The sequence below is a fragment of the Drosophila mojavensis genome, unplaced genomic scaffold (genome assembly GCF_018153725.1).
Source record: "Drosophila mojavensis isolate 15081-1352.22 unplaced genomic scaffold, ASM1815372v1 contig_80, whole genome shotgun sequence".
Taxonomy (NCBI): domain Eukaryota; kingdom Metazoa; phylum Arthropoda; class Insecta; order Diptera; family Drosophilidae; genus Drosophila; species Drosophila mojavensis.
Genome location: NW_025318906.1, coordinates 9,700,869 through 9,722,492, shown reverse-complemented (window position 1 = coordinate 9,722,492; position 21,624 = coordinate 9,700,869). Strand labels below are relative to the sequence as shown.

Sequence of the window (21,624 nt, the reverse complement as noted above, 5' to 3'; positions counted from 1 at the left end):
ATTGAGCACAAATATTTTGCTGCAATACAGCAATATCGCGATTTATTTGGACCACCAAACTCTTCAAATTTCTACCATTGACATAGAATCAGTAACCACATGGTATTGTTAGTGATAGAAAGTACCAGAACTAAAAATTCCATTGTTAAACAATTATATCGCTGCCCAATAACAGCAAGATACAGAGACGACATTAACAGCAACTGCTTGCTGCTCCATTGCCGTGATATCGATTAATTTAAAAAACTATTTAAATATTAAGATAGTTTAAAGCAAATGTATATAATTAGTTTTCTGGAATAAATAACAAATTTTTATACATATATATATTTTAAACGGGCCAATAACCTGGCGACATTGAACTGCTGCCATGAAGCATTCCCAACATATTGCATGGGATATAAATAAGACATTTACATAGGCTGCACCAGCATAAACAACTCCTCCTTTAAGAAGTTGACATCAGCTGCCACGGGAGTTGGAATTGATGGGACCGAAAACAGTAAAACTATGTTTGGGATCAATCTGAGCAACAGAGAAGAGAAATAGATTATTTACAAAATTTGTAGATTATGAGAGTAAATATACGCACTTGCAGTCATATAAAGTCTTTTCCATGTCATCCTCACTGAATTTACCGTCGCTGGCGGACACCAAATTAAACTCAAGCGACTCATCAGCTAGGCAAGATTGCACAAACTCAAATATATCGGATATCTTTTCATATACATTAAAGGTACCCTGTGTGGCATAGATAAATATTAATTAAATATACATGTAGATAGTAAAGCGCCTTTGGATAGCTCACCTGAATATAGAGACCATTGGGAAATTTGACTCTTATCAGAGCATAGCGATACATGCGCAAAGTGCGCTGCTCTTCGCGCTCTCTCATGGCCTTGGTCTTTAGTATTTGGGAGCTTTCAATTGCCTCGGCGCGCATCTGTTGTTCCCGCTTGATTTCTTCCGGTGAGATGCGATAGAAGTCATCCGGCAGTACAACGCGACGCGCCTGCGATGGCAGCAACACTTTAATATTACGATCCAGCTCTAGTTGTATGGGCTCAGAGTTCTTCAAGGCATCCAGCAGCGTGGCTAGATCCAAACCCGGTTCCATCTGATCGCTTGACCACACGAGAAAGGGCTCACCATCGAGCTCCACCTCATTGAATCCAGCTGCATGCAGCACATCCAAAGCGCCATCCACATAGCGCACCTTATCACTGAAGATCTTGTTGGACATGCGAATCTTACAAAATTTCTCCTCATTCGGATGCTGAATGATATTCTCTAGATATTTGGTGAGCGTGGCAATACAATCGTCAGCCCGTTCCTTGACATTGCAATTTTGTATGATCAAGCAAGCGGTCAGGCCACGTTCGAACTCCAGTTGTTGGTAGAGGAACTCCTTGATTTTCTGCTTCCATGCCTGCTTGGGCAGCACTTCGTCGTTTATCAGAGGACAGCGAAAGAAGACGCCCTGGCAGGCCAAGTTTCGATTCTCCTGAGCTGAAGAGCTGGCGCTGGCAGAGCCAGTAGTAGAGGAACAGGACAACTCCTGTTTCTGTTTGCGCTCTGCTTCCAATTCTCGCTTCGCCTGTGCCTTAATGGCAGCCAGTGAAGTATTGAAGTCCTTCGAATCCTTGCGCTCGATGCGGGAGAGTGCCGCATTTGCTGCAGCGCGTGCCTCATTGCTCAGCTCGTTGCGTCGAGGTGGGATATAAGCATCCTTGTCACGCTTTGACGAGCTGCTCGACGGTGCATCGGGCTTTGGCTCATTCAGCTTATGACCCTGACCCATGCCGCCGCCCAATCGCATCTGCAAAGTGATTTTAGAGATTTTAGTATACGATGTGAGTGTGTATTTAAGGTTTACCTTAAAGGCCGCCTCCTCCTTCTTTTTGGAAAAGAAACGCTTGATTTTAGACATGATCTTAAATTCTGGGTGAATGCTCCTTCGGCAACTTCAATTTGGCTACAGATAATTTGAGCTCTTCAATTTCCTTTAAAGTGCCTAAAAAAGAATTTCGCCGAAAATTTAACGATATACTTGCTACTATCCATACACAAAATGATATACATAAATACATATGTATTCTTTAACAATCGTACTCACTCGGCCTGACAAACTTTTCAGTGATCACACGACCGTAAACGCCCCACGCCCACGCAATTAGCACACCTGTCCCCAGTAATAGTATCAACAACACCTTCAGCAACGTTGCCTGTAATGCTGTAAACTCAACGGGACTTTGCCACTGCCAATGCCAGTCGGCAGCGAAGTTGATCAATTCGCTGTAAAATTGGACAACAGCTTGTAGAGCGACGCCAGAGAAGTGCTCAACTTGTTGGGCGAAAGCCTGTAGGGTTGAGTTCAGGGTGTTCACATATATCTCATAACTCATTGGCCTGGCCGAAAAATACTTTTTAGCTTAAGTATTTATGTACTGACGTGTTTTTCTTTGTTTTCAAATACTTTGTTTACGTTTTACGCATTTTTTTCCGTGCACACAAAAAAATGACTCGCAGCTGGCTGACGACGGTTCAATAATTAATCGTTCTATTCGATTGAGCGATAGGTTTTTTGCATATATTCATTTCACTTGATGCTGTTAAACTCAAAATGGTGCTGTTAAAGTTTCCGATTCGCAACTAGTCGATAGTTGACCGCGCTATTTAAATTTGGGCAGTCAATTTAATTTGTATATGAATTGTACAGGCTTGTGTTGTATAAACGCACACATGTGGGAATCTAATTGGGCTAAACGTATTTGCTTTTGCTTTTGTTTAAGTTAAAATTTTTTTACTAAGTTGACAAAGAGTTACGCACCTGTGTAAATAAATAAACATTGCTCTATTCGATTGGGAAATTTAATATTTGAGACTGATGCTAACATTCCTTTAACATCACGCTGTTACTGTTGCAACATAAAAGTAGCCGATAGTTGCGCGCGATATTTAAATTTACATTTGGACACTAATCAAACGAGTGATTTTGGAAAAGCAATTTACATATTGATTAATTGCCGCGGGGCGCTGACCCCATTTACTAGGGCTCTTTATTTATTGATTTTCTGATTTTTTTGTTGACTGTTCTACTTCCTTTCATAAACATAAACAACTGGCTGTCCTTAAGCGGAGCAACAGGTCTTAATCCAGGTTGCTTGCGTAATTGTTTTGCCAATGCTGACACGCCCCATATTGTTGCAGCTGTGTGCATTCTGACAGCACATCCTTGTTGTGGTTACCTGTTTGTTGCCTGTGGCAAGATGTACCAACAACATAATTGAATGATTTTTGGCCATTTCGGCAAGTGCTTTGCGCTTTGCTTCCTGTAATTTTAGGTGATTTTGCACGCATCATCTTTTCTTTTCATTATTTGCAGCAGCAGCAGCAGCAGCAGCAGCAGCAGGAGCAGCAGGAACAGGAGCATCTGCATGATTGATTTTTTGATATCTTGCCATTCCTGACCACGTTTATGAGTAGCATGAGACGTGTGTGTGGTATGTGTGTGTGTGTGTGTGTGTGTGTGTGTGTGTGTGCTATGCCTGTGAGCAGCTCTTCGCTTGAGCGCCTTGGCGCTGGAGTTCAACAGCCCAGCCGAAACATGAGCATTGCATAGAAATCTGCCCAGACGTTTGGCTAGTCAAGAGCAGCAGCCGGCAGCAGCAGCATGCATGGCTTATGGCTTCCGTATGCCCAGCTCGCTCCACTGACTGCGACCACGAGACCCCAACGCTCAAGTCAACAAACAGCCAGCCAGACAGCGAGACAGACACAGTCATAGATATAGATACAGAGCCACAGGCACAGATACAGATACGCAAACTCTAATTCCATTCGGCTTGCCCATGTTTATTTGTGCTAGCTCATTTTGCTCTGCAAGAATGTCGACGACTTATAATACGAGCAGCGTGTACAATTTTCTACACCTCTTCTTTTTCAGTTGTTCAGTCTTCCTCTTCTTTAAATATCATAATTATGGTATCGGAGTAACGCCAAGCTTTTGCTATTATATTCCATCACAAAACACGCGATATGTTCTCACTGCGCTGGCACTTTTTATACTTATTCTCATTTTTTGTTGTGCTTTTTTTGTTGGTTTTTTTTTTTTTTTTTGCTCAATTAACATTCCTGGCATGTTTTGCAGTCTTGACCAGTCTTAAAGGCATTTCAGCCGCCTGCAATTGCAATTGTTGTTATCACAGGCCATGCGCCGAACCTGAAAAACTAGTTTCCTGCACAGATAGATATATTTATATAGTACATACATATATATATATTATATTTGTTTAGTTAGTTGTGTCTGCAAATGTTGTGGCTCGGGAAATGCCAAGTAAAAGCTGCCTCGCTTCTTCGTTTTCACCCTGTTTGGCCAACTTTTGACTGACTTTGACTTTGTTCCAAAGTCAAGGCTTTATATTTAGTTTATACTGCTTTCAATTGATATTGCGTTCCCTCATTAAAATTTATGCGCGCAGGAAACGGAAGCACAGCAGACGTCGTCATCATAGTCGCCGTCGTCGTTGTCGTCTTCTTTGGCAGACAAGGCGCAGACAATGTCACAAACAGTTGCCAGTTGCCTTCGGTCTAGCTCCATTCCTGGCCATCTCGCTTGGCTATGCAGGCGGCATTCCCAAAGACCAGCGAAGAGCCTCCGCGATTGTCACTCAAAATTGTGAATGCCTCTAGCTGCAGCCGCAACGAAATAAAAATTGAAAGTGTTGACACGCCCACACAGCACACAGTGTAATATATGATAGTTGTCATCGCGCACTATCTCTATCTACATTTGCCTTCTCTCTCTCTCTCTCTCTCTCTCTCTCTCTCTCTCTGCCTCTATCTTCCTCTCTGTGCACCTGTATTTATCAATGCACGCCTGTCTATCAGCATAATTGAGCTGAAAGGTTTATTTATGACAGCAGCGTGGAGGGTTGAAGGAATCTACAATCTCCATTGAGCAGCCAGCTAAAATGAGCTAAATGGACAATATGTGCGGAAAATGAAGAGATATCTCTATAATGAAATCTGAGTAAAGAAAAAATAAATAATAATTGAACTAAATGCATTTTAACTGTATTTTTTGTGTACTTGTATGTAAAAATAATTTAAATATATTAATTAAAATATATAAGTTTTTAAACAATTTTATTTGTATTTTTAATTGTCTTAATATTAACTTATATAAATATTTTATATATATTAATAAAAATATATTAGTTGGTAACAATTAACAATTTTATTTTTATTTTTAGTTGTCTTAAAATTCAAATATTTTTACAATGAATTTGATCAAATATTTATATTTCCAAAATTTTTTTTTTTTTTTTTTTAATTATATAATTATTTATATAATAGATCTATACAAAAATGTCTAAGTTCCATTTGTTCTCTTATTATAAATAGGTAAACAAAAAACCTCTGATTATGCTTAAATAATATTTGCTACAAACAGTTTATACTTATTCCATCTTGATCTGCTTTTGATCGTAAAACTGGACTTGTTCTTTCAATAGTAGCTCGAGTCATTGGAATAAATTTGTCTATATTAAGAGCATGAACTCTGATCATATCTTAACCATATCAGCCAATCAGCTACAATCTTCCACAACTAGCTTGAGTCAATGCACAAACGCTGTTTAGACAACTCTTGACTTAGCCTGTCTTCTTCTCTCTGTCTCTCTCTCTCCCTCTCTCTCTCTCTCTCTCTCTCTCTCACTCAGTAACCTCTACTTCGCATTTCACACACATGTTATTAAATTACAAGAATTTATTTATTGCTCTCAAAGCCTCTGACAAAGCAGAGCAGCCAAAATTTATGGCGAGAGGGGAGCAAAGTGACGCGAGAGGGGAGCTACAAGAGTTTCTTTACACTTGACTACATCGAGTCGCAGCGTTCCATTTGTTCCCATGAACTTGAGATGTGGCAATCAGTTCACTCTTTTATGCAGAATGCCTCTAGCCCACTCGCTCGCTCTCTCTCACTCACTCTACGGCAGTTTAGTGGCCTCTCTCTCTAACTGGCTCGCTCTCTCTTTCTTTTGCTTTGTCTTTGTCGCATTTTCTTGAGCAGCATTTCACACAGCTTTTGGCTTTTCCCTTCTCATGGCATGGCATTGGGAGCTCCAAGCGTGGGCGTGAGAAACCCACTGAACTTCAAGTGCTTTTGTAACCACCACATTTATTGCTTTTTGGGGTGGGAGCTGCATCTAATGTAACCGGATGTTGTCAAATGTGGCCACGCCCCCCAACTACTGCTGCTGCTGCCGCCTGCTGCTGCTGCTTCGTGGTGGTCCCCGCTGCGTTTAATGAAAATGAACTAATTAATTCCCTGGTTTCTAGTTTCTCTCCCCAAAGACCGCCCGAAGCTCGAATTTAATTTTCTATATATTTTGTTTTTATTTTTCATCAATCGTTTGGAGTCGGCCAGAACTTTTAGTGTTAATGACATGCCACACAGCGCGTCATCTAGGTTTTTATCCAAGCCGGACTCTAAGCATTCTTTATGGCATCCGCAGTCAAACTGAGTCACCAAATGGGACAGGGACAAACGGACCGATGGACGGACGGTCGGACGGACAGTTAAATATAACTAGATAGCTTTTATCGTGTCGTGGGCTTGTCCATTTTCATTCTTTACATTTTCTTGCTGTCTCAAATTTCCCAGCTTCGATCAATTCATATGTTAATGCCACACAGAGCATGTTTCAACATTTCACTGAAAAACAACAACAACAACATCAAACTTCAAATAAACAAACAAAACACGAGCCGCGGAACAAGTGGCTCTTTGGAGGCAGCTTCCAAGCGGGCGTTCGATTTGATGTGTGAGTGAATGAGAGAGAGAGAGAGAGAGAGAGAGAGAGAGTGTGAGTATGCGTGTGGGACAGGGCTCTTCTATGTGTTCTCTACTTAAATGTACCGCGTAAATATTGGCAATTGCGAGTAGCTGAGCAAATAGTTGATTTAACAGTTAGACGAAAAGTACCGAAAGGGAGCTAGCTATATATTCAGAGTCTAAGAGCTGGAGCTACGGTTACCGAACTAAAATCGATCAATATCAACATGCTGAAAGTGGAAGGTTTAAATCTGAAGGCGAATTAAAATTTGAAACAGAATTGCATCGCTATCTCTGTCTCTCTCTAAAATGTTTTCCCTTCTAGATCATAGGTCTTTTCCTATCATAAGTCTACCTCTTTCGGTAATTATCTCTGTCTCCATTACTCTCTCTGCATATTTTCCTTTCTGCTCAGTCTATCTGTAACGCCTTTTATCTCTCCCTATCTATCTCTCTTTTTCATTTACAAGTAAATTGATTATTGCCTCTCTCCCTCTCTATCTCGCTTTAACTCTCTCTCTCTCTCTCTCTCTCTCTCTCTCTCTCTCTCTCTGTCGATTGTCTATTACTCCGTCTCTCTTTTTCTCTCTCTCTGTCTCTCTCTCTTTCCCCTTCATTCTATCTCCCTCTTTAACTCCCTTCTCCTTCCCATTTTTTCGCTCTCATTATTTAGCCTTTATCAACAACCTACAGGGTATCTGACAGCCGCTCAGCTGTTTTTGCAGCCCGCACTACTCCTCTTCAATTTTCAAGTTGTATTTTTTCATATTTGTTGATTCATTTCATTTGTTTACCCCGTCGATTGCAGAGTTCGTGGGAAATATCGCGCCCATTCCCCTGTTTTCCTTCGTTTTGCTGCCAATGAACTAATTAAAGAGGCGGCTGCCCCCGAAGAGTTTCAATTGCACAATCGTAACCCCCGCGCTATTGGGCCCCAAATGTTTGTTGATGTTTCGTTTAGCGTCTGGTGTTATTTCTGCTGCTTGTTACTCGACAAACTTCGGGTCAGAACTTGATTAACAAGAAACTCGAAACACTTCAGCTTTGCCTATTGATGTCGAGCAACCAACAAAATTTTAGTTAAGTCATTTCCTTTGCTATAGAAAAGTTAATTTTTGTTTTTTTGGCTGCCGGAAAATGGGTGAAAAGTCATTTTGAGTAAATTGGCAAAATCTGTAGCTCAGAATTGTAGCTCTTCATCATCATGATGTTGTTGTTGTAGCTTGGAGGGAAACGTCGTTGGTTCCCACTTCCGTTTGGTTGGTTAGATTTTGTATTTTTTTTTTTTTTATTTCTTTTTTTATTGTTTTTCGCACCTTGGCTTCCGTTTTGGACTTCGGGTCGCCCCGGCGGATATTCTACTTTACATAAGCGGCATTTCCTACAAAAATTTTCCCGGTCTTTGAGCTCAGTTTATTCGCCTTTGTTTTGCTAAACGCATTCGCATTGCCTGATTGATGGTTCGATCGGGGGAAATTAAAGCAACAGACACGGGCACAGACTCAGACACAGCCAGACATTTCACAAATCACATTTGTACATTTTCACATTCCATTAAGAAAATTACAAGCGGAAAAACAAGGCGGAAATATACTCATTGTGATAGATCGGCCATCAGATAGGCTGTAATGCACAAACCGATCATCAGAAGCAGAATTTTGATGAACTCCACTGTGAATAGAAGAGGAAGGGGAAGGAGGCAGGAAAGGAGGAAAAGGGCATATAAGGGAATTATTCTAACTATGAACTCAAGTCAAATTACGCACAAATTGTCGCAACATCGATGGTCGGCAGTTTGATGCGAGTACGCCTTCTCTTGCGCCTGCTGCGACGATATGACTTGCAGGTGCGATTATCGTTGAGAGGAACATTGGTAACGGGCATTGGGTGTGTGGCTTCGAGTTCCTTGTTGAAGCACTTTTGGGTATTTTGTCCCCATCGCACCTTCTTCTTGACGGCCTGACCCCTATCCGAGGGCTCCCCGGATGCCAGCTTCCTGATGGCAGACGACTGCGGCACGACTGCCAGCTCGTTGTTACTTGTCCTTACTTGGGTATTTTGGGCCCAACGAATCTGTTTCCCGGTCTTGCTCCGTTCGGCAATCAACTTGCGAAAGTTTGTCTGAGAACGGTGCATCAGCTCCTCGGCCTCCAGCTGCCGGTCGGCGTACGCCTGCGGCATGATGCTCTCGTCCAGGGCCTGGACAATGGCCTTCTCCACCACCAGCTTTTGATTGCATTCGGGCACAAAAGCCGATATCGAGATCTTCGATATGCAGGTCAGGTATACGGCACTGGTTGACTTGTATATTTTTACGGGCATAATGCTACGATATAAGACTTGGTATTTACTTGAAAGAAATACTGTGCGCAGGGTGCTCACCTCTTTAAAATGCTGCATTTTGCCTGCATTTTGGATTTAGATTAAAAAATTATTCATAAAAATAGAAAGACGAAACAAAATTAAAGAGAAACAGCTTAAAAGAAACATAAAAATTAAATAAAAAAGGAATGTAAAAGAAAGTTATACGTATTTCCCAACTGCCTACTAAGAGAAGCAGGCCAAAGAGTAGTCAAAGGTTGTATTCCATAACTTCTGCATCAGCTCTATCTGTAAAACTAAGGACTTATGGACACAGCCGCTATGGACCTTATAGGCTCCAAAGGCCCTGTAGACCCCTTAGTGCCAATAAACCCTATGGACCTTATAGATCGCATAGATTCTATGGGAATCTGATCTTATCGACCCTATGAACTTTGACAACATTTGCTTTAACGTCTATAAAACAAATTTATACATATATTTCGTACACTTCTCTTTATTTAGGTGCTTCTACTCTCATCACTTGTGTCAATATGTTTGCTGCTTACAAATATTCGTTGCGTCAGCTGTGTTGTGTGTGGCATGCGGCATGAGGCATGCAGAATGCAGCATGCAGCATGTGGCATGTGGCAGGTCGTGGCCGTCGCTTCTTCACGACATCTGTTTCATATTACAAGGTAGCCGCATAAAGGTAAAGTACTTGCCCACGTTGTTGTTGTTGTTGTTGCTGTCGGTGGTTGGCCCATTTGTCTCACTTCCTTTACCTTTCGGACTGGCGCACAAACAACATCCCGGATGCCAAACTAAAGAGAGAATTAAAAAAACAGAAAAATACACACACAGACATCTAGGCGGACAGACAGACAAATTTATAAAACTGCACTAAATGCAAAGTTCCAAAGTTACAACAGCAGCAGCAATAGCAGAAGCAGCCACATACAGGAAGAGCCGGCGTATCTGTATCTATGATTGTGCATGTATCTGTATCTATATCTGTATCTGTATCTGTAGCTATTCATTCATAGAGCAAACCCAACTGAAGCGGATGCACGGGCGGATGAAGCGCTTGAATCAGCAACTAGCTCTCTATACCTAGCGTTACCTAGCTCTGTCTCCCTTACTCCCTATATGCCTCTCTCTCTCTTTCTCCTTCTCTCTCTGTAGTATAGTTGTTTATTTTTTTTTTTTTCGTGGGTTCTATTTGGCTGATTATCATGAGTAGTTATTGTTGTTGTCATAATTGTGCAAAAAAAAAAAAAAAAAAAAGGAAATAGAAGCAACTGAGATTGCTCTAGTTTTAAGTGACCGACTAGCAAATATCCTAACCAAGAGCAGAGTTTGGGATTGTAGAATTCTTTAGCCAGTTTGTGATCTGTCAGATTGACAGAAGGTCAGCCATATAGGCTGACATATTAGCTCAAGTTGCTCTCTTTTTTTCGCCTACTACCCGAAAACCAATGCCCCCTCTTACGACTTTCCCAAAGTCTATGAAAACCTAGTCAGCCGACCTTTCGAGTTGCTTCAAGCAAATATCATTTGCTTCACAATTAGCAGCAAAGTCTAGACTACTTTGCCCCTTCGGCCTCCCGATCTTTCTCTTTCTCTCTCTCTCTCCCTATCTCTCTCTTTGCATACAAATAAATCACGCTCTGTCTGGTCTAAAAATAAAGACTCATGGGTGTTCTGCCGAATGTTAACATTAACTTCTTGGCCAACAATAACAAAGAGTTTATTGCACTTCCATTCAGATACAATACGAGTTTTGTTCGGCTCTTTCCTTAATGATCTGCTAATGGGGCAACATGTCAATGCGCCGCTTTAGTACCTACACATTGTTCTACACATACATATGTATATATATATAGTGCATAGTTCCATTTTAAATTGTGAAAGACATAAACAGCACATAAAATGCTCAACTCAAATGCAACAACTTGTGCCCATTCAAAAATTGTTGAGAGAAAGTCAAGTCAAAGATTAAGAAAGAATACGCTGGGAATTTATGCACATCAAGTTATCCCAAAAGGGAGAGGAAGTGAAAAAGAAAGAAAGAGAGAGGGAGAGAGAGATAATTCTGTATAGTAAATGGCTTTATCTCTTTTAAATACTTTAAGTGGAAGCTTAATCTTCTATAAAAACTTTCTGCATATCAGTTGAAGTCCGGAACTGGAAACGTTGAAGGTTTTTCTTTTGAAATACTTTTTGCAGCTTTTTTTTTTTTTTTTGTATACCTAGCCACTTATCGGAATTTATTTGATAAGACTTATCTTGGGTTTACTGCCAGACAGAATACCTAGACTGAGCATCTGGCATATGTAGACAGTTATATCTAGCTAATTGCATTGTTAAGATATTTAGGTGCTTTAGCTGCCTTCAATTTTTAACTACACTAGACAGCTTTGTAAATATCTCCATGGCTGCTTTATGAACTAAGACCTTCTAAGACTTCAATTTGAATACCTCTGACTTGACTGATCTGTGCTGTATAACAGTATAACAATAAAGCATATAACAATATATACTATATTCCAATAAAATACTATATTTCAAATTCGTTCCCAAATTAGACTTCCGTCTAGTTATTCCTCATTTCTAAATATGTATGCAAATCCAATGAGTGTTGATCTTAAGCATTATATATGTATGTAAGTTTCCCCTCCGACTCTTTCATAATTCCATTCGCCATATCTGAAGAGGATAGGAAATACTTTCCACCTCTTAAGATCCACTTCCATTAAAAGAGCATTTAATCCACTTCAAATAAAAACGCACATGAAAATTTCATTTGATTTTTCATAAAATTTCATTTTATATTTTCATTAGATGCAAATACTTAGATGACTAATAGGACAGCATTTGAAGTAGGCCCCGCAGCCGAGCCACTGGCTAATAAGAGATAGAGCCTGGGCACTGGCGGGGCATACTTCGACCACTTAAGCGATTAAGCAAATGCATTTAGGGCTACGGCTTAAGACTAGGTAACTCTATATATATATATCTGTATATTTATGTATATGTATGCTATATATACTAGGTATATTTACAACCTTAGGGTATTTCGCTTGGGTATTCAGTGTGGGATTCTTTTTTTTAGGAGAGCAACGCCATGGCGCGTGCGAGACGCACACGGAAATCACGATAGAGCATCTTGCCGCCGACGGGCACACGACACAGATACATATCCATGCTCATCAGGCAGAGGGCTTTGCCGTTCATTGGGAACTTCTGCGGCAGCTCGGGCGTTACTTCGAGTCCCTCCGATACGGTCATATTGATCAGCCATTTCCACACATCGGCACGTGTCCAATCACGCGGATCCAATGGCAAACCATCGGAGCCCATGGGATAAGGCAGGCTGTTCTTTTGATGTTGAATGCCGCTGCTGTTGTTGTTATTGTTGCTGCTGCTGTTGTTGTTGTTGTTGTTATTGTTGTTGCTGCTGCTGTTGTTATTGTTATTGATGTCATCGGACCTGAGCAAAGTCTTGTCCAACATTTGTAGGTAGGGATGATGACGCTTGCTGTTCGCCCACAGCTGCTGCAACTGATCTTGGCCGGCGTTGACCTGGGACAGATCCAATGGCGGCACGCGTCCGGCATATTTCGGGTAACTGGCCTCCAATTGCATCGTGAAGCAGTGAGCTGCAAATGACAGATAGAAATGACGCTGATTAATGGAAGTGATTCATTGCCAGAGAGGGGCACAAGAAGGAACTGTGTGACTGTGTGTGTGTCTATATGTGTTTGTTTGCGGACTGAAGTCAAGTGGCGGAAATGCTTTCACAACCGGACAATTGTTTAATCGTATCAACGGCAACAATAATACGCCAACACCGGATTGTACGTGCAGTAAACAAATAAAGAGCCTCAAAACTTAGTCAACAGGTTTGTAGGTTTTAAAGATAATGTGACCTAAATTTTATACAAAATGTCACACAAAATAAATTGCTTGAACCATATGCTTCAGTTGCTAATTATAAATATAGACAATTTGAAAGCGTAAATCTGTTCCCGATATTTTCGCAATTTTGAAAAATAATTAATGTTAACTGTTAACCAGCTAGCATAATCCTGCTATACATATTAACAGCGCTGTTAAGTAAGAGTATTCAAATTTCGCCGTGCGTTATCTGTTGTTATGCTTTCAATGAATATTTTTATATTTTTATTTTTGTTATTCTACCGCAAAATTAAATCTGACCTTGTTGCCATTGAAATAATAAGACAAAAATGGTCCGTTTGAACGATCGCATGTATGTGATGCCGATCAGAGAGGGGCGGGTCACACGCGAAAGGAAGCGCTGAACAATCACTACGCTGCTGTCATATCGATACAACAACAAGAACAGCTACAATGAGGCGAAAATAATAGTCGCCGCAACAGTAGGAACAACAGCAGCAGCTGCTGTTATTAACCATGACCACATTTTAATAAATGGCCCACATTTGTATGGCTGACAATTATATGATGGCTCAGTGGTTTGCTCAATTGTGTTGGCCGACATAGAAAGGCAAGTGCCAAACCGGAATTGCATCGATTACGATAATAATCAGAAACTATGCGGCAAGCGGAAACAATTAGCAAACGCGGTAGCAGCGGTAACGGCAGAGGCAAAAGCAGCGGCAGCGGCGAATTGCCAACTTGCGAACGAGCTGATCAAAACAAAACGCGACAAAACTCTAAAGACGGCGAGCATGGGCAATCAGAATGGCAAATGCGAATGGGCATGGAAATGAAAATGGCAGTGACAAGCAAAACATCCGCCGGCGCAAAGCTAAAGCTAAAGCCAATGTTAAAAGGTGTACAACGGGCACGCGTGTGTGTGTGTATGAGTGTGAGGAAGGGAACGGAAGCCGCGGGCGTTACGGCGACCACCGGCATCCGAGATTTCATTTCACACAGCGCATCCAAAATAGGGGGAAGCCAACTGTGGCAGAACCCTTGCGTATTGGCCCATTTGTCATTTGCCTGTGTTAATAGTTTTCCGGAACCCGTTTCAAGTGCTTCCGTCCAAGGAAGTGCGTAAAAGCCAGCTGAAATTCGCCAAGGAATCGAACTTTGAAGCCGCAATTTTAATTACACGTGAGTGTGTGTATGTGTGCGTGCGCGGCGCGATAATTCCCACGAACACCGAATTCGAATTCGAATGAATCAACAAATATTGTATGAAAGAGAAGAAAACAAAAAACAACTCTGAAAACTCTTTTTCGTTGTTCTCTTTGTTTGCCGGCCAGGAAGCCACACACAATGCCCGCCGAACCACTTGTTAGGGTATGTACAGACAATATTTGTATATTTATGTTTTGTCTGGGATGGGGGGAAATGTTGAGCAAACTAAGTTATTAACATATAAATTGGGCATTCGAGAATGCCGTCTTTCTGTCAAAGCCCTGGCCTAAGCTAATGCAACGAAAAATGCATGAATCAGTATATACATGTCTGTATGTCGGTGTGTCTGCTACATTGGTGACTCAGGCTACAGCGGATGCCATAAACATGCCTAAGTTTGTCCAAGACGACGCTTTAAATGCACTTTATATTATTTGATTCGCTTTATTAGCACTTGAGTGCAGGCATATCATTAGCAGCAACTGTCGATAAGCAGTTTCGATAAACGATCAACAGTCATTTACATATCAAATGTGACCGCACCGCAGGTGATGCACACAGCGGGCGCTCTAAATTAGACAATTATAACAGTTTGAATTTTGTGTGTTGGAGACCACCTCATGAGGCAATTTCCGGCGACTATATTTACAGATTTCCCACAGCGCAAAGGCAGACGTACTGATAAATTGGCCATTAATGCTGCCAGCAATTGAGGGGGCGTGTTAATGTTAGGGGAAGCTGATGCAGGACTGAATGCAATGTGCAATTACTCAATAGGTAATGTCAGGTTTTAAGCTAATTGCAGCAGGCTTGGTTTCACTGCGAAATTGTTTCCATGGAAGATTATTGGGGGCAATGCAACAGGATCGATAGCGCACAAACCAATTACTCAATAGATAATGCCGCATATGTCACACGTCTGCTGTGCTTCCGTTGCGACCAGGGCCAAAATTATCATTAACCCACACATCGATCAAGTTGTCTATCTATGCATGTATATTTTTGTTTTCGTTTGTTAATTTGTCAACATTGACTTTCCTTTTTGGTTTAGCTACACGCAAAACGCGTGCTGAGCACGCGTCGTCGTCTGCCCTTAGCTCAGGGTCTGTCACTTCCATGGGTAGGAAATGGTTTTCTGTTACTAGTTGGAGTCAATGACAGGAAGTCTGTGCAATGTGCGCATATCCGCCTCCGCCCGCGCACAGGATGCACAAAAGGAAACTCTGAAACACACACAAGCTGAACAAATGTGCGATATGCCATACACAAGCACACTCACACACACACATACATACAAATGCATTTACGCCAGTTTTAATTACGTTGACGTCTGCACTTTGCACTGTCGTTTGTTGTTCTTGTTCCTGTTGTGTTGTTGCTACTTAGTGCCAGCTACTATATAAACACTGACACACTCACCCATACACTCGCTGCTTCTTCTGACAGCAACAGCAGCAACAACAACAACGAAAACGACGAAACGTAAAATCGTAATTTGAAGTTCGTAAAAATGACGCGTTTCCTGTCATTTGGCGAGCACTTTAAGTGCGTAATTTGCTCCCCACACACACACTGTTCTACACTTAAATCTTTGCTGTGTATTTGTCTGTTGACGCCTCCCATCTTTATCTGCAGGTCGCTTCCGTTTTTTGAAGAACTCATCTACCGCGAACTTTTTTTTTCCGCCGGGCATCACAAATCTTTTGCACAATTTCGCATATAGATTTTGTATACCCTGTAGACAAGATACCATCATATGATGTGACAGACTTTATCGTAGACTATGTGAATCACGTTTTATCTGCATATTTACAAATATAGTATTTATTCTAGTATCTAGTAGAAGTGCTAATTTTGAACGCACAGTCTAAATACTCAATAGGTAATGTATGGTTTCTAGCATATTTATATTTTGCTCTTTATACACACACACATATTTCCCCGTACAGGGTATTTTCCGGTCATCCCGTGCATGCATGCTGTTGCTCTCTCTTCAATTTTCTTTCGCTTGGTTTACATATCAAATGTCTGACAAATAGCAAACACAGCAAACTATGTAAATTTTGTTTTGCCTAGCTGCCATTAATTTGATTACAATTTGAACGCGCACGAATCCTAAGCTCTAGCTGTAGCTGTAGCTGTTACTATATGTGTATGTATTTGTATCTGCGAATGTGTATCTCATAGATACACTTGCGCATGTCTAAATTATGCGCTTCCTCCTAAGTCAATTTGCTGTTGCTTTTCTTACTCTTTATTTGTCTTTTTTTTTTTTTGGAGAGGTTCTCAAATTAAGTTAAATTTCCAGCTGAGGAGTTTTGAGCCGATGTGAGAAAGGTTTTAGAGGAAGGCCAGAGTGAGAGAGAGAGAGAGTGAGAGGGGGAGAGCGAGAGAGAGAGCTGTTTCAAATTGCTTGGCTACAAATTCAAGGCAAATAAACTTGCTCATTCAATAACAAATATATATATTTTACAGAGTGCATACAACAACAACAATTATAGACAGCAGCAGACGACAGATGATAATCTGCTGAATATTGTTAAAAATAAGCATATTTTTGTTGTTGTTTTTCGCCAGCCAAGCAGCAACAACAAAACCGGATTCCTATAAATGTATGTGTATGTATATTTATATATGTTTGCTGATATTACAAATCATGTAACGCTGTCTCTGTCGGCGTCTGCGTCTGCGTCGCCGTCGACATCGGCATCGGCGTCTGCCTGACGTCTGCAAAAGCGCAGCAATACGCTGGGCACTGGGGGGCTGTAGCCAGTGGGTGGGGAAGGGTCACATAGGGAGCACATTGAAATGTTGGAACTGCGCCCATCGCATAGCCATTCATCATTTTCATTTGGGACGCGGGACGCACGTTGATGGACGGATGTGTGACGACTTTTCCTCGTTTAAAAATAAAGCAAATGGCGCCAAATGCAATTGGTTGGGGAGGCAGAGGGAGAGAGAGAGAGAGGGCGAGTGCTGTAAATATTTAGTTGGAAATTAAATGAAAACAGAACGTAAAGCAAATGCTTTGATGATGACGAGTTGGCGACGGCGACGACGACGACGACGACGTCTGACAGACGTTGAACATTTCACGCCCCACACGTGTCGCTGGCAATGTAGCGTGGCATGCAACAAGGCAACAAGGCAACGAGGCAACTAGGCGGCTGCTGCGTGGCGCGACACGCGCCATAGCAAAGCAAAAACACGACAAGCCCAACGAGCGACTAACTTGACGAAGGTGATGCGACTGCAGCTCAGGTGGGATTTACCGTAGCAACTAGGCAGGAAATGCGCAAGCGAATGCTTATCGCAAATCAAAATTTATGCTTTTATTGGGAATTTCGCCTGGTACTTATCTAAGCAATTGCATTCACAGGTAATTTGACACAGCCATATCATGAGCCAGCTATTTCCTTTAGTGGGTCAACAAAGAGGATGAATCAGAGCAGCAGAGTGAAAGAGCCAATTACTTGAACGAGATTGCAATGACATTTAATCAAGTATTTTTTAACCCTTGAATTGATTAAAAAGGGGCGTGCAGTTTGTTGATTTTTTTTCTATATATGTACATATAAGTAACATCAACTGATCTGAGTTAGTTTAATTAGCAACTTTCAACTTTCTTTATCATTTCCTATCAAGCTCAAAAGTTAGAGAATTAAAAATTTCTGTTTAGTTTCTTATCAGGCAAACATTTATTCAATAACTTTTTATCTGTTGAAACTAGTTTGATTTTGATAACTACAATGAGCACTTCAAATTTCAAATATTGTATGTATATATGATATTTCCCTAATATTGATAGATCTTTGTTTTTCTTTAGCATAACTCGCGAACTATAAGAGCTATAGAGCTGAAATTTCATATATAAACTCTGCTCCAATAGAGTTAATAAACATTTAAATACTTCTCTCCATGCCATATATTTCTATATTAAATATTTGCTTTTAGGGTATTTCCTAATCGTTCATCTACTTTCTGTACTCAATTTTATTGGTCCTGTTGTGTGGCCAGGTGCGTTTTTGATATGTGTGGCAACAGCAGCGTCAGCGGCAGCAGCTGCAAAGATTACAAAGAGCCGACTGCCACAATAGTTTCAACGTTCTCTCTCCACTTGGGACACATCCTTTGCGCATGCGCGCGCATTCACAATATGCGGGCTGCACAGGCTAACAAAGCGCCCAAAATGCAACCAGCTCTGACTCTCTCTCTCTCTCTCTCACTCTATATCTCGCTTGACTGAAGTTGATTCTACTGGTTTCTTATTATTATTTTTTTATATACTTTTTGCAGCTGCCGTCTTGGCATTTCGAGTGTGTCGCTTTGTCTTGTGGTTGCGGCTGCCCCGCCTAGCCGCTCACCTTAACTGTTTGCCGCTTTGACAATTCTGTTGTTAGGTTTATTTTTGCTTTTGCACAGCTATATAGCAACAAACACGGCTATGAATGCGGTCATGGCAACTGCACATTGAGTCTAAAAGCAAGCAAGCAATGAAAAATTAACTGTGAACGGTTTTTGAGAAGGGCTAGCGCTAAAGACCTGGCTTATAACTGTAGTTCGCACAAGAATTGGCAACAATGTACAAAGAGATTGCGTTTAAACGTGCTCAAATTTCATCTAAAGGCAGTACTCTCAACTTTTGCTATAATATAATACGATTATAGCATAGGAACTGTTGCCCCATGGCAGCTATACAATGGGTGTGGAAAAAAGTAGAAGAAGCCTTTAGAATTCTTTGCATAAAGGGAATTTGAGTTGAAGAGGTCTTTGCTATGGGAGTAGATATATCTAAAGATAGACACATGTCTTTTCTATGCAAGGAATAGACTATAGATTCTCATTGCTTTTCCATAGAACGCAAGACTTTCTTATTAGATAGGTTAGATACATATATACTTGAATAAATATATGTAGAGTCTGTATATGTATTTTCTACAGACTCTATTTATCAATCTTGATATATGTTCCGCAGATTTCCCTTCTCCTAACTTTTCTTTCTCTTACCTTCTCCCACTGTTCCTCTCGCCCTCTTCATAGCTCTCTTACATCAAATAGCCGGTATGCCCCTGAGCAATCTCAGTCTTTACACACAGGCTGTGCTCTTGAGGGCCCACGATCTTAGCTCAAGGCTAGATTGATTGTGTCTTGCCTTCGAGGCTGACCTATAGCTTTATAATGAAACATAATAATAAGCGCTGGCACTTTCAATTTTTGTCGAACAAATCTATTTATCTCTCTCTCTCTCACTCTCTTATGTTAATTTAAAATGATCTTTGTGTTGGCCATATAAATATATATGTATATTATATATATATGTATGCCTATATACCTATATATGCTCACCTTTTAGAGGTCAATTAGCGCGAAGAAAAGACAAACACAAAACGAAACTGTGCACACAAGGAAAAAGGTATAAAATTAATTGTGGCATTCCTCAACATGTCAAACAAGACGTTTACACTAAACACACACAAATAAAAGAGACCTACAAAAATCAACAACAATGGAAAAAGTGTTGTTAATGAAACCAGCAATTTAGGCTGTTTAATGAGCGACAGCTTTACATGGAAAGAAAAACTATATTAACCGGCTTTGTGCGGGTCAAATCAATAATTTGTTGAGCATGCGGGTGTGAAAAATGGAAAAACTGCTGTGGGCTTAACATCCGGCTTTTATAAATTCCCTAAACTTGCATGAATTTTCCGGAACGAAAACAATTTGAACTCTCTAAATCGACTCAGCTGAGTTCTTGGTGCTTAAGAGGTTTACTGATTGATGCAGCCTAGTTTATTACAGACTTTAATGTCCCAATCAATCAGTCAATCAACACTTGTTGTATACGTCTAAAGATATTGCCAAACGAACTAAAATTTATTGACTGATTTATAGCTTCCGCACAGGCAACATTTTCAGAAAAACTTCTCTGCACATAAGTTTTGCTTAAATGTAGGCTAAGTGAGAGTTATGCATCAGTCAATCCATTAAGTTTCATCAGCCATCAATCAGTCAATCCAGTCATGTTTTAGTATGCCTATAGCTACTGCTGCTTACCTAGTTAAAAGTTAATCCAAAATTTGCTAAAGCTGCTCGCAGTTGTAAGGCGCCGACAATATCCGTTTCGATATATCTTTATAGATATATGTATAATATATACGTGCTTATTTGTAATTTGTTTATGAATTTCTTTTATTTGCGTTTTGTTTATGGAACTTCCTGCGCGGAATTGCGAATGCAATTTCAGTCGTTGTCGCTCGAAATTTTTACTATATATATATATGTAGATTTTTTTCGAAAGATATATGTATGTATATATATCTTTGTTGTTTTCTTTTCGCGAAAATAGAAATTGCACTTGTTCGCTTTCGCTTTAGCTTTTTCTTTTTTGCTTGTCTCTCGTATCTGCTTTGCTCGACGATTTTCACTGGAGGCGGGGCGGGACAGGGCGGGGCGGCAGCTGAAGCTATTTGTCAGATTTTCACAATTTGCGCAAAAAATCCATCTCACAATTACAACAACAACAAGAACAACATGAACAAAGCAGCTGTCGCTGAGCTACTTTGCTATCGGCTCGTGTTTCGAAAGTTTTGCTGTTGTTTTTGTTTTTTAATTTAATTTGTTTTCAAATTGTTGCAACTTTGTTTTTTCGTAGCTTCGAGTTTCTTGAATTTGTTTTTTGCTTTTTGTTCACTTAACACAAAATTCCAGTTTGCAGCTGCAATTCGCTGTTTGTTGTTATTGCGTACGAGTATCTGCGTATTTCAGCTAGTTGTTGCTGTTGTTTTTCTTTTTTTTGTATCTGTCGGATGCGTGTATCTGTGTGCTGCTGCTTGGGTTTGCCTGTTCTGTTCACGCGCACTTCACGTTCTCAACTGATTGCGATCGTCGCTGTGCAGCGGGTTTTGTTGCCTCCGCCTGGGCACGAGCCCGCTCTCTTTCTGTCTACCTCGCTGTCTCTCCAAGCTACACACACACACACACCATCACTCTCTCATCAGATAATCGCTCTCCGCTCTGCTGCTGCCAGCGGAGTCCGCTCTCAGGGACGGCAAGCAGCGCGCTCTGTTACACTGGCAAAATTTTTAAATACGTTGTGTAAAGAAAAAATATATTTAGAAGAAAAAATCGTAATCAAAAGAATGAACTAATTTTTATCTGCTTCAGAAAATATATAAAAAAAATTTTTCTTTACATAAATAATTGACTGAATTAATGAATTAAGTTTAATACATGTAATACCTAATACATTTAAATCATTTTTGTTTTTAAGAATTTATTATTGTAATTATTTAAAAAAATGTCTTTTAATATTCTGTATTAATTATTTGTATTTAAACCTTCCTTATATTATTTAT

General features: G+C 40.5%; 4 protein-coding genes and 1 long non-coding RNA gene across 7 annotated transcripts in view; 1 reads left to right on the top strand and 4 right to left on the bottom strand.

Annotated features, from left to right (window-relative positions):
- Nucleotides 1-263: 263 nt before the first annotated feature.
- On the bottom strand, nucleotides 264-1,963 carry LOC6579300 (UBX domain-containing protein 6). Of its 2 annotated transcripts, XM_002005160.4 has the most exons (4): nucleotides 1,877-1,963; nucleotides 809-1,819; nucleotides 593-741; nucleotides 264-525 (listed from the first exon to the last, which is right to left on the bottom strand). In XM_002005160.4, exons 1-4 carry the CDS (start codon nucleotides 1,928-1,930, stop codon nucleotides 414-416), a joined length of 1,326 nt encoding a protein of 441 aa, XP_002005196.1. In that variant the 5' UTR covers nucleotides 1,931-1,963; the 3' UTR covers nucleotides 264-413. The 2 variants fall into 2 exon arrangements, with proteins under 2 accessions (XP_002005196.1, XP_032585892.1); XM_032730001.2 differs by having other exon boundaries at nucleotides 809-1,930.
- On the bottom strand, nucleotides 1,789-2,562 carry LOC26527153. Of its 2 annotated transcripts, XR_006357822.1 has the most exons (3): nucleotides 2,117-2,561; nucleotides 1,877-2,014; nucleotides 1,789-1,819 (listed from the first exon to the last, which is right to left on the bottom strand). XR_006357822.1 is itself a non-coding variant. In XM_044010841.1 (2 exons), exons 1-2 carry the CDS (start codon nucleotides 2,403-2,405, stop codon nucleotides 1,935-1,937), a joined length of 369 nt encoding a protein of 122 aa, XP_043866776.1. In that variant the 5' UTR covers nucleotides 2,406-2,562; the 3' UTR covers nucleotides 1,789-1,934. The 2 variants fall into 2 exon arrangements, 1 of the variants encoding a protein (XP_043866776.1); XM_044010841.1 differs by having other exon boundaries at nucleotides 1,789-2,014; nucleotides 2,117-2,562.
- Nucleotides 2,563-7,875: 5,313 nt separating this feature from the next.
- Nucleotides 7,876-9,342, bottom strand: LOC6579299. Its single transcript, XM_002005159.4, has 3 exons — nucleotides 9,221-9,342; nucleotides 8,605-9,164; nucleotides 7,876-8,509 (listed from the first exon to the last, which is right to left on the bottom strand). The coding sequence occupies exons 1-3, from the start codon at nucleotides 9,247-9,249 to the stop codon at nucleotides 8,433-8,435; spliced, it is 666 nt and encodes a 221-aa protein (XP_002005195.2). The 5' UTR covers nucleotides 9,250-9,342; the 3' UTR covers nucleotides 7,876-8,432.
- Nucleotides 9,343-11,939: 2,597 nt separating this feature from the next.
- On the bottom strand, nucleotides 11,940-21,137 carry LOC6579298 (hybrid signal transduction histidine kinase A). Its single transcript, XM_002005158.4, has 2 exons — nucleotides 20,324-21,137; nucleotides 11,940-12,801 (listed from the first exon to the last, which is right to left on the bottom strand). Exon 2 carries the CDS (start codon nucleotides 12,785-12,787, stop codon nucleotides 12,251-12,253), a length of 537 nt encoding a protein of 178 aa, XP_002005194.1. The 5' UTR covers nucleotides 12,788-12,801; nucleotides 20,324-21,137; the 3' UTR covers nucleotides 11,940-12,250.
- Nucleotides 13,521-21,624, top strand: part of LOC122757724 — a 30,802-nt gene continuing 22,698 nt past the window's right edge. The window contains exon 1 of the long non-coding RNA XR_006357841.1: nucleotides 13,521-14,431. This is a non-coding gene — a long non-coding RNA (uncharacterized LOC122757724). The remainder of the gene's footprint in view (nucleotides 14,432-21,624) is intronic.

Bases quoted from the DNA above. Each gene is read 5' to 3' on its own strand.
- LOC6579300 (XM_032730001.2), bottom strand. From the start codon at position 1,930: ATGTCTAAAATCAAGCGTTTCTTTTCCAAAAAGAAGGAGGAGGCGGCC. The intron at 742-808 runs GTGAGCTATCCA...TATGCCACACAG, and splicing joins CCAATGGTCTCTATATTCAG to GGTACCTTTAATGTATATGA. The intron at 526-592 runs GTGCGTATATTT...TCTGTTGCTCAG, and splicing joins AAGACTTTATATGACTGCAA to ATTGATCCCAAACATAGTTT.
- LOC6579299 (XM_002005159.4), bottom strand. From the start codon at position 9,249: ATGCAGGCAAAATGCAGCATTTTAAAGAG. The intron at 9,165-9,220 runs GTGAGCACCCTG...CTTATATCGTAG, and splicing joins AAATGCAGCATTTTAAAGAG to CATTATGCCCGTAAAAATAT. The intron at 8,510-8,604 runs GTGCGTAATTTG...TTCTATTCACAG, and splicing joins CATCGATGTTGCGACAATTT to TGGAGTTCATCAAAATTCTG.
- LOC6579298 (XM_002005158.4), bottom strand. From the start codon at position 12,787: ATGCAATTGGAGGCCAGTTACCCGAAATATGCCGGACGCGTGCCGCCA.
- LOC26527153 (XM_044010841.1), bottom strand. From the start codon at position 2,405: ATGAGTTATGAGATATATGTGAACACCCTGAACTCAACCCTACAGGCT. The intron at 2,015-2,116 runs GTGAGTACGATT...ATTCTTTTTTAG, and splicing joins TGAAAAGTTTGTCAGGCCGA to GCACTTTAAAGGAAATTGAA.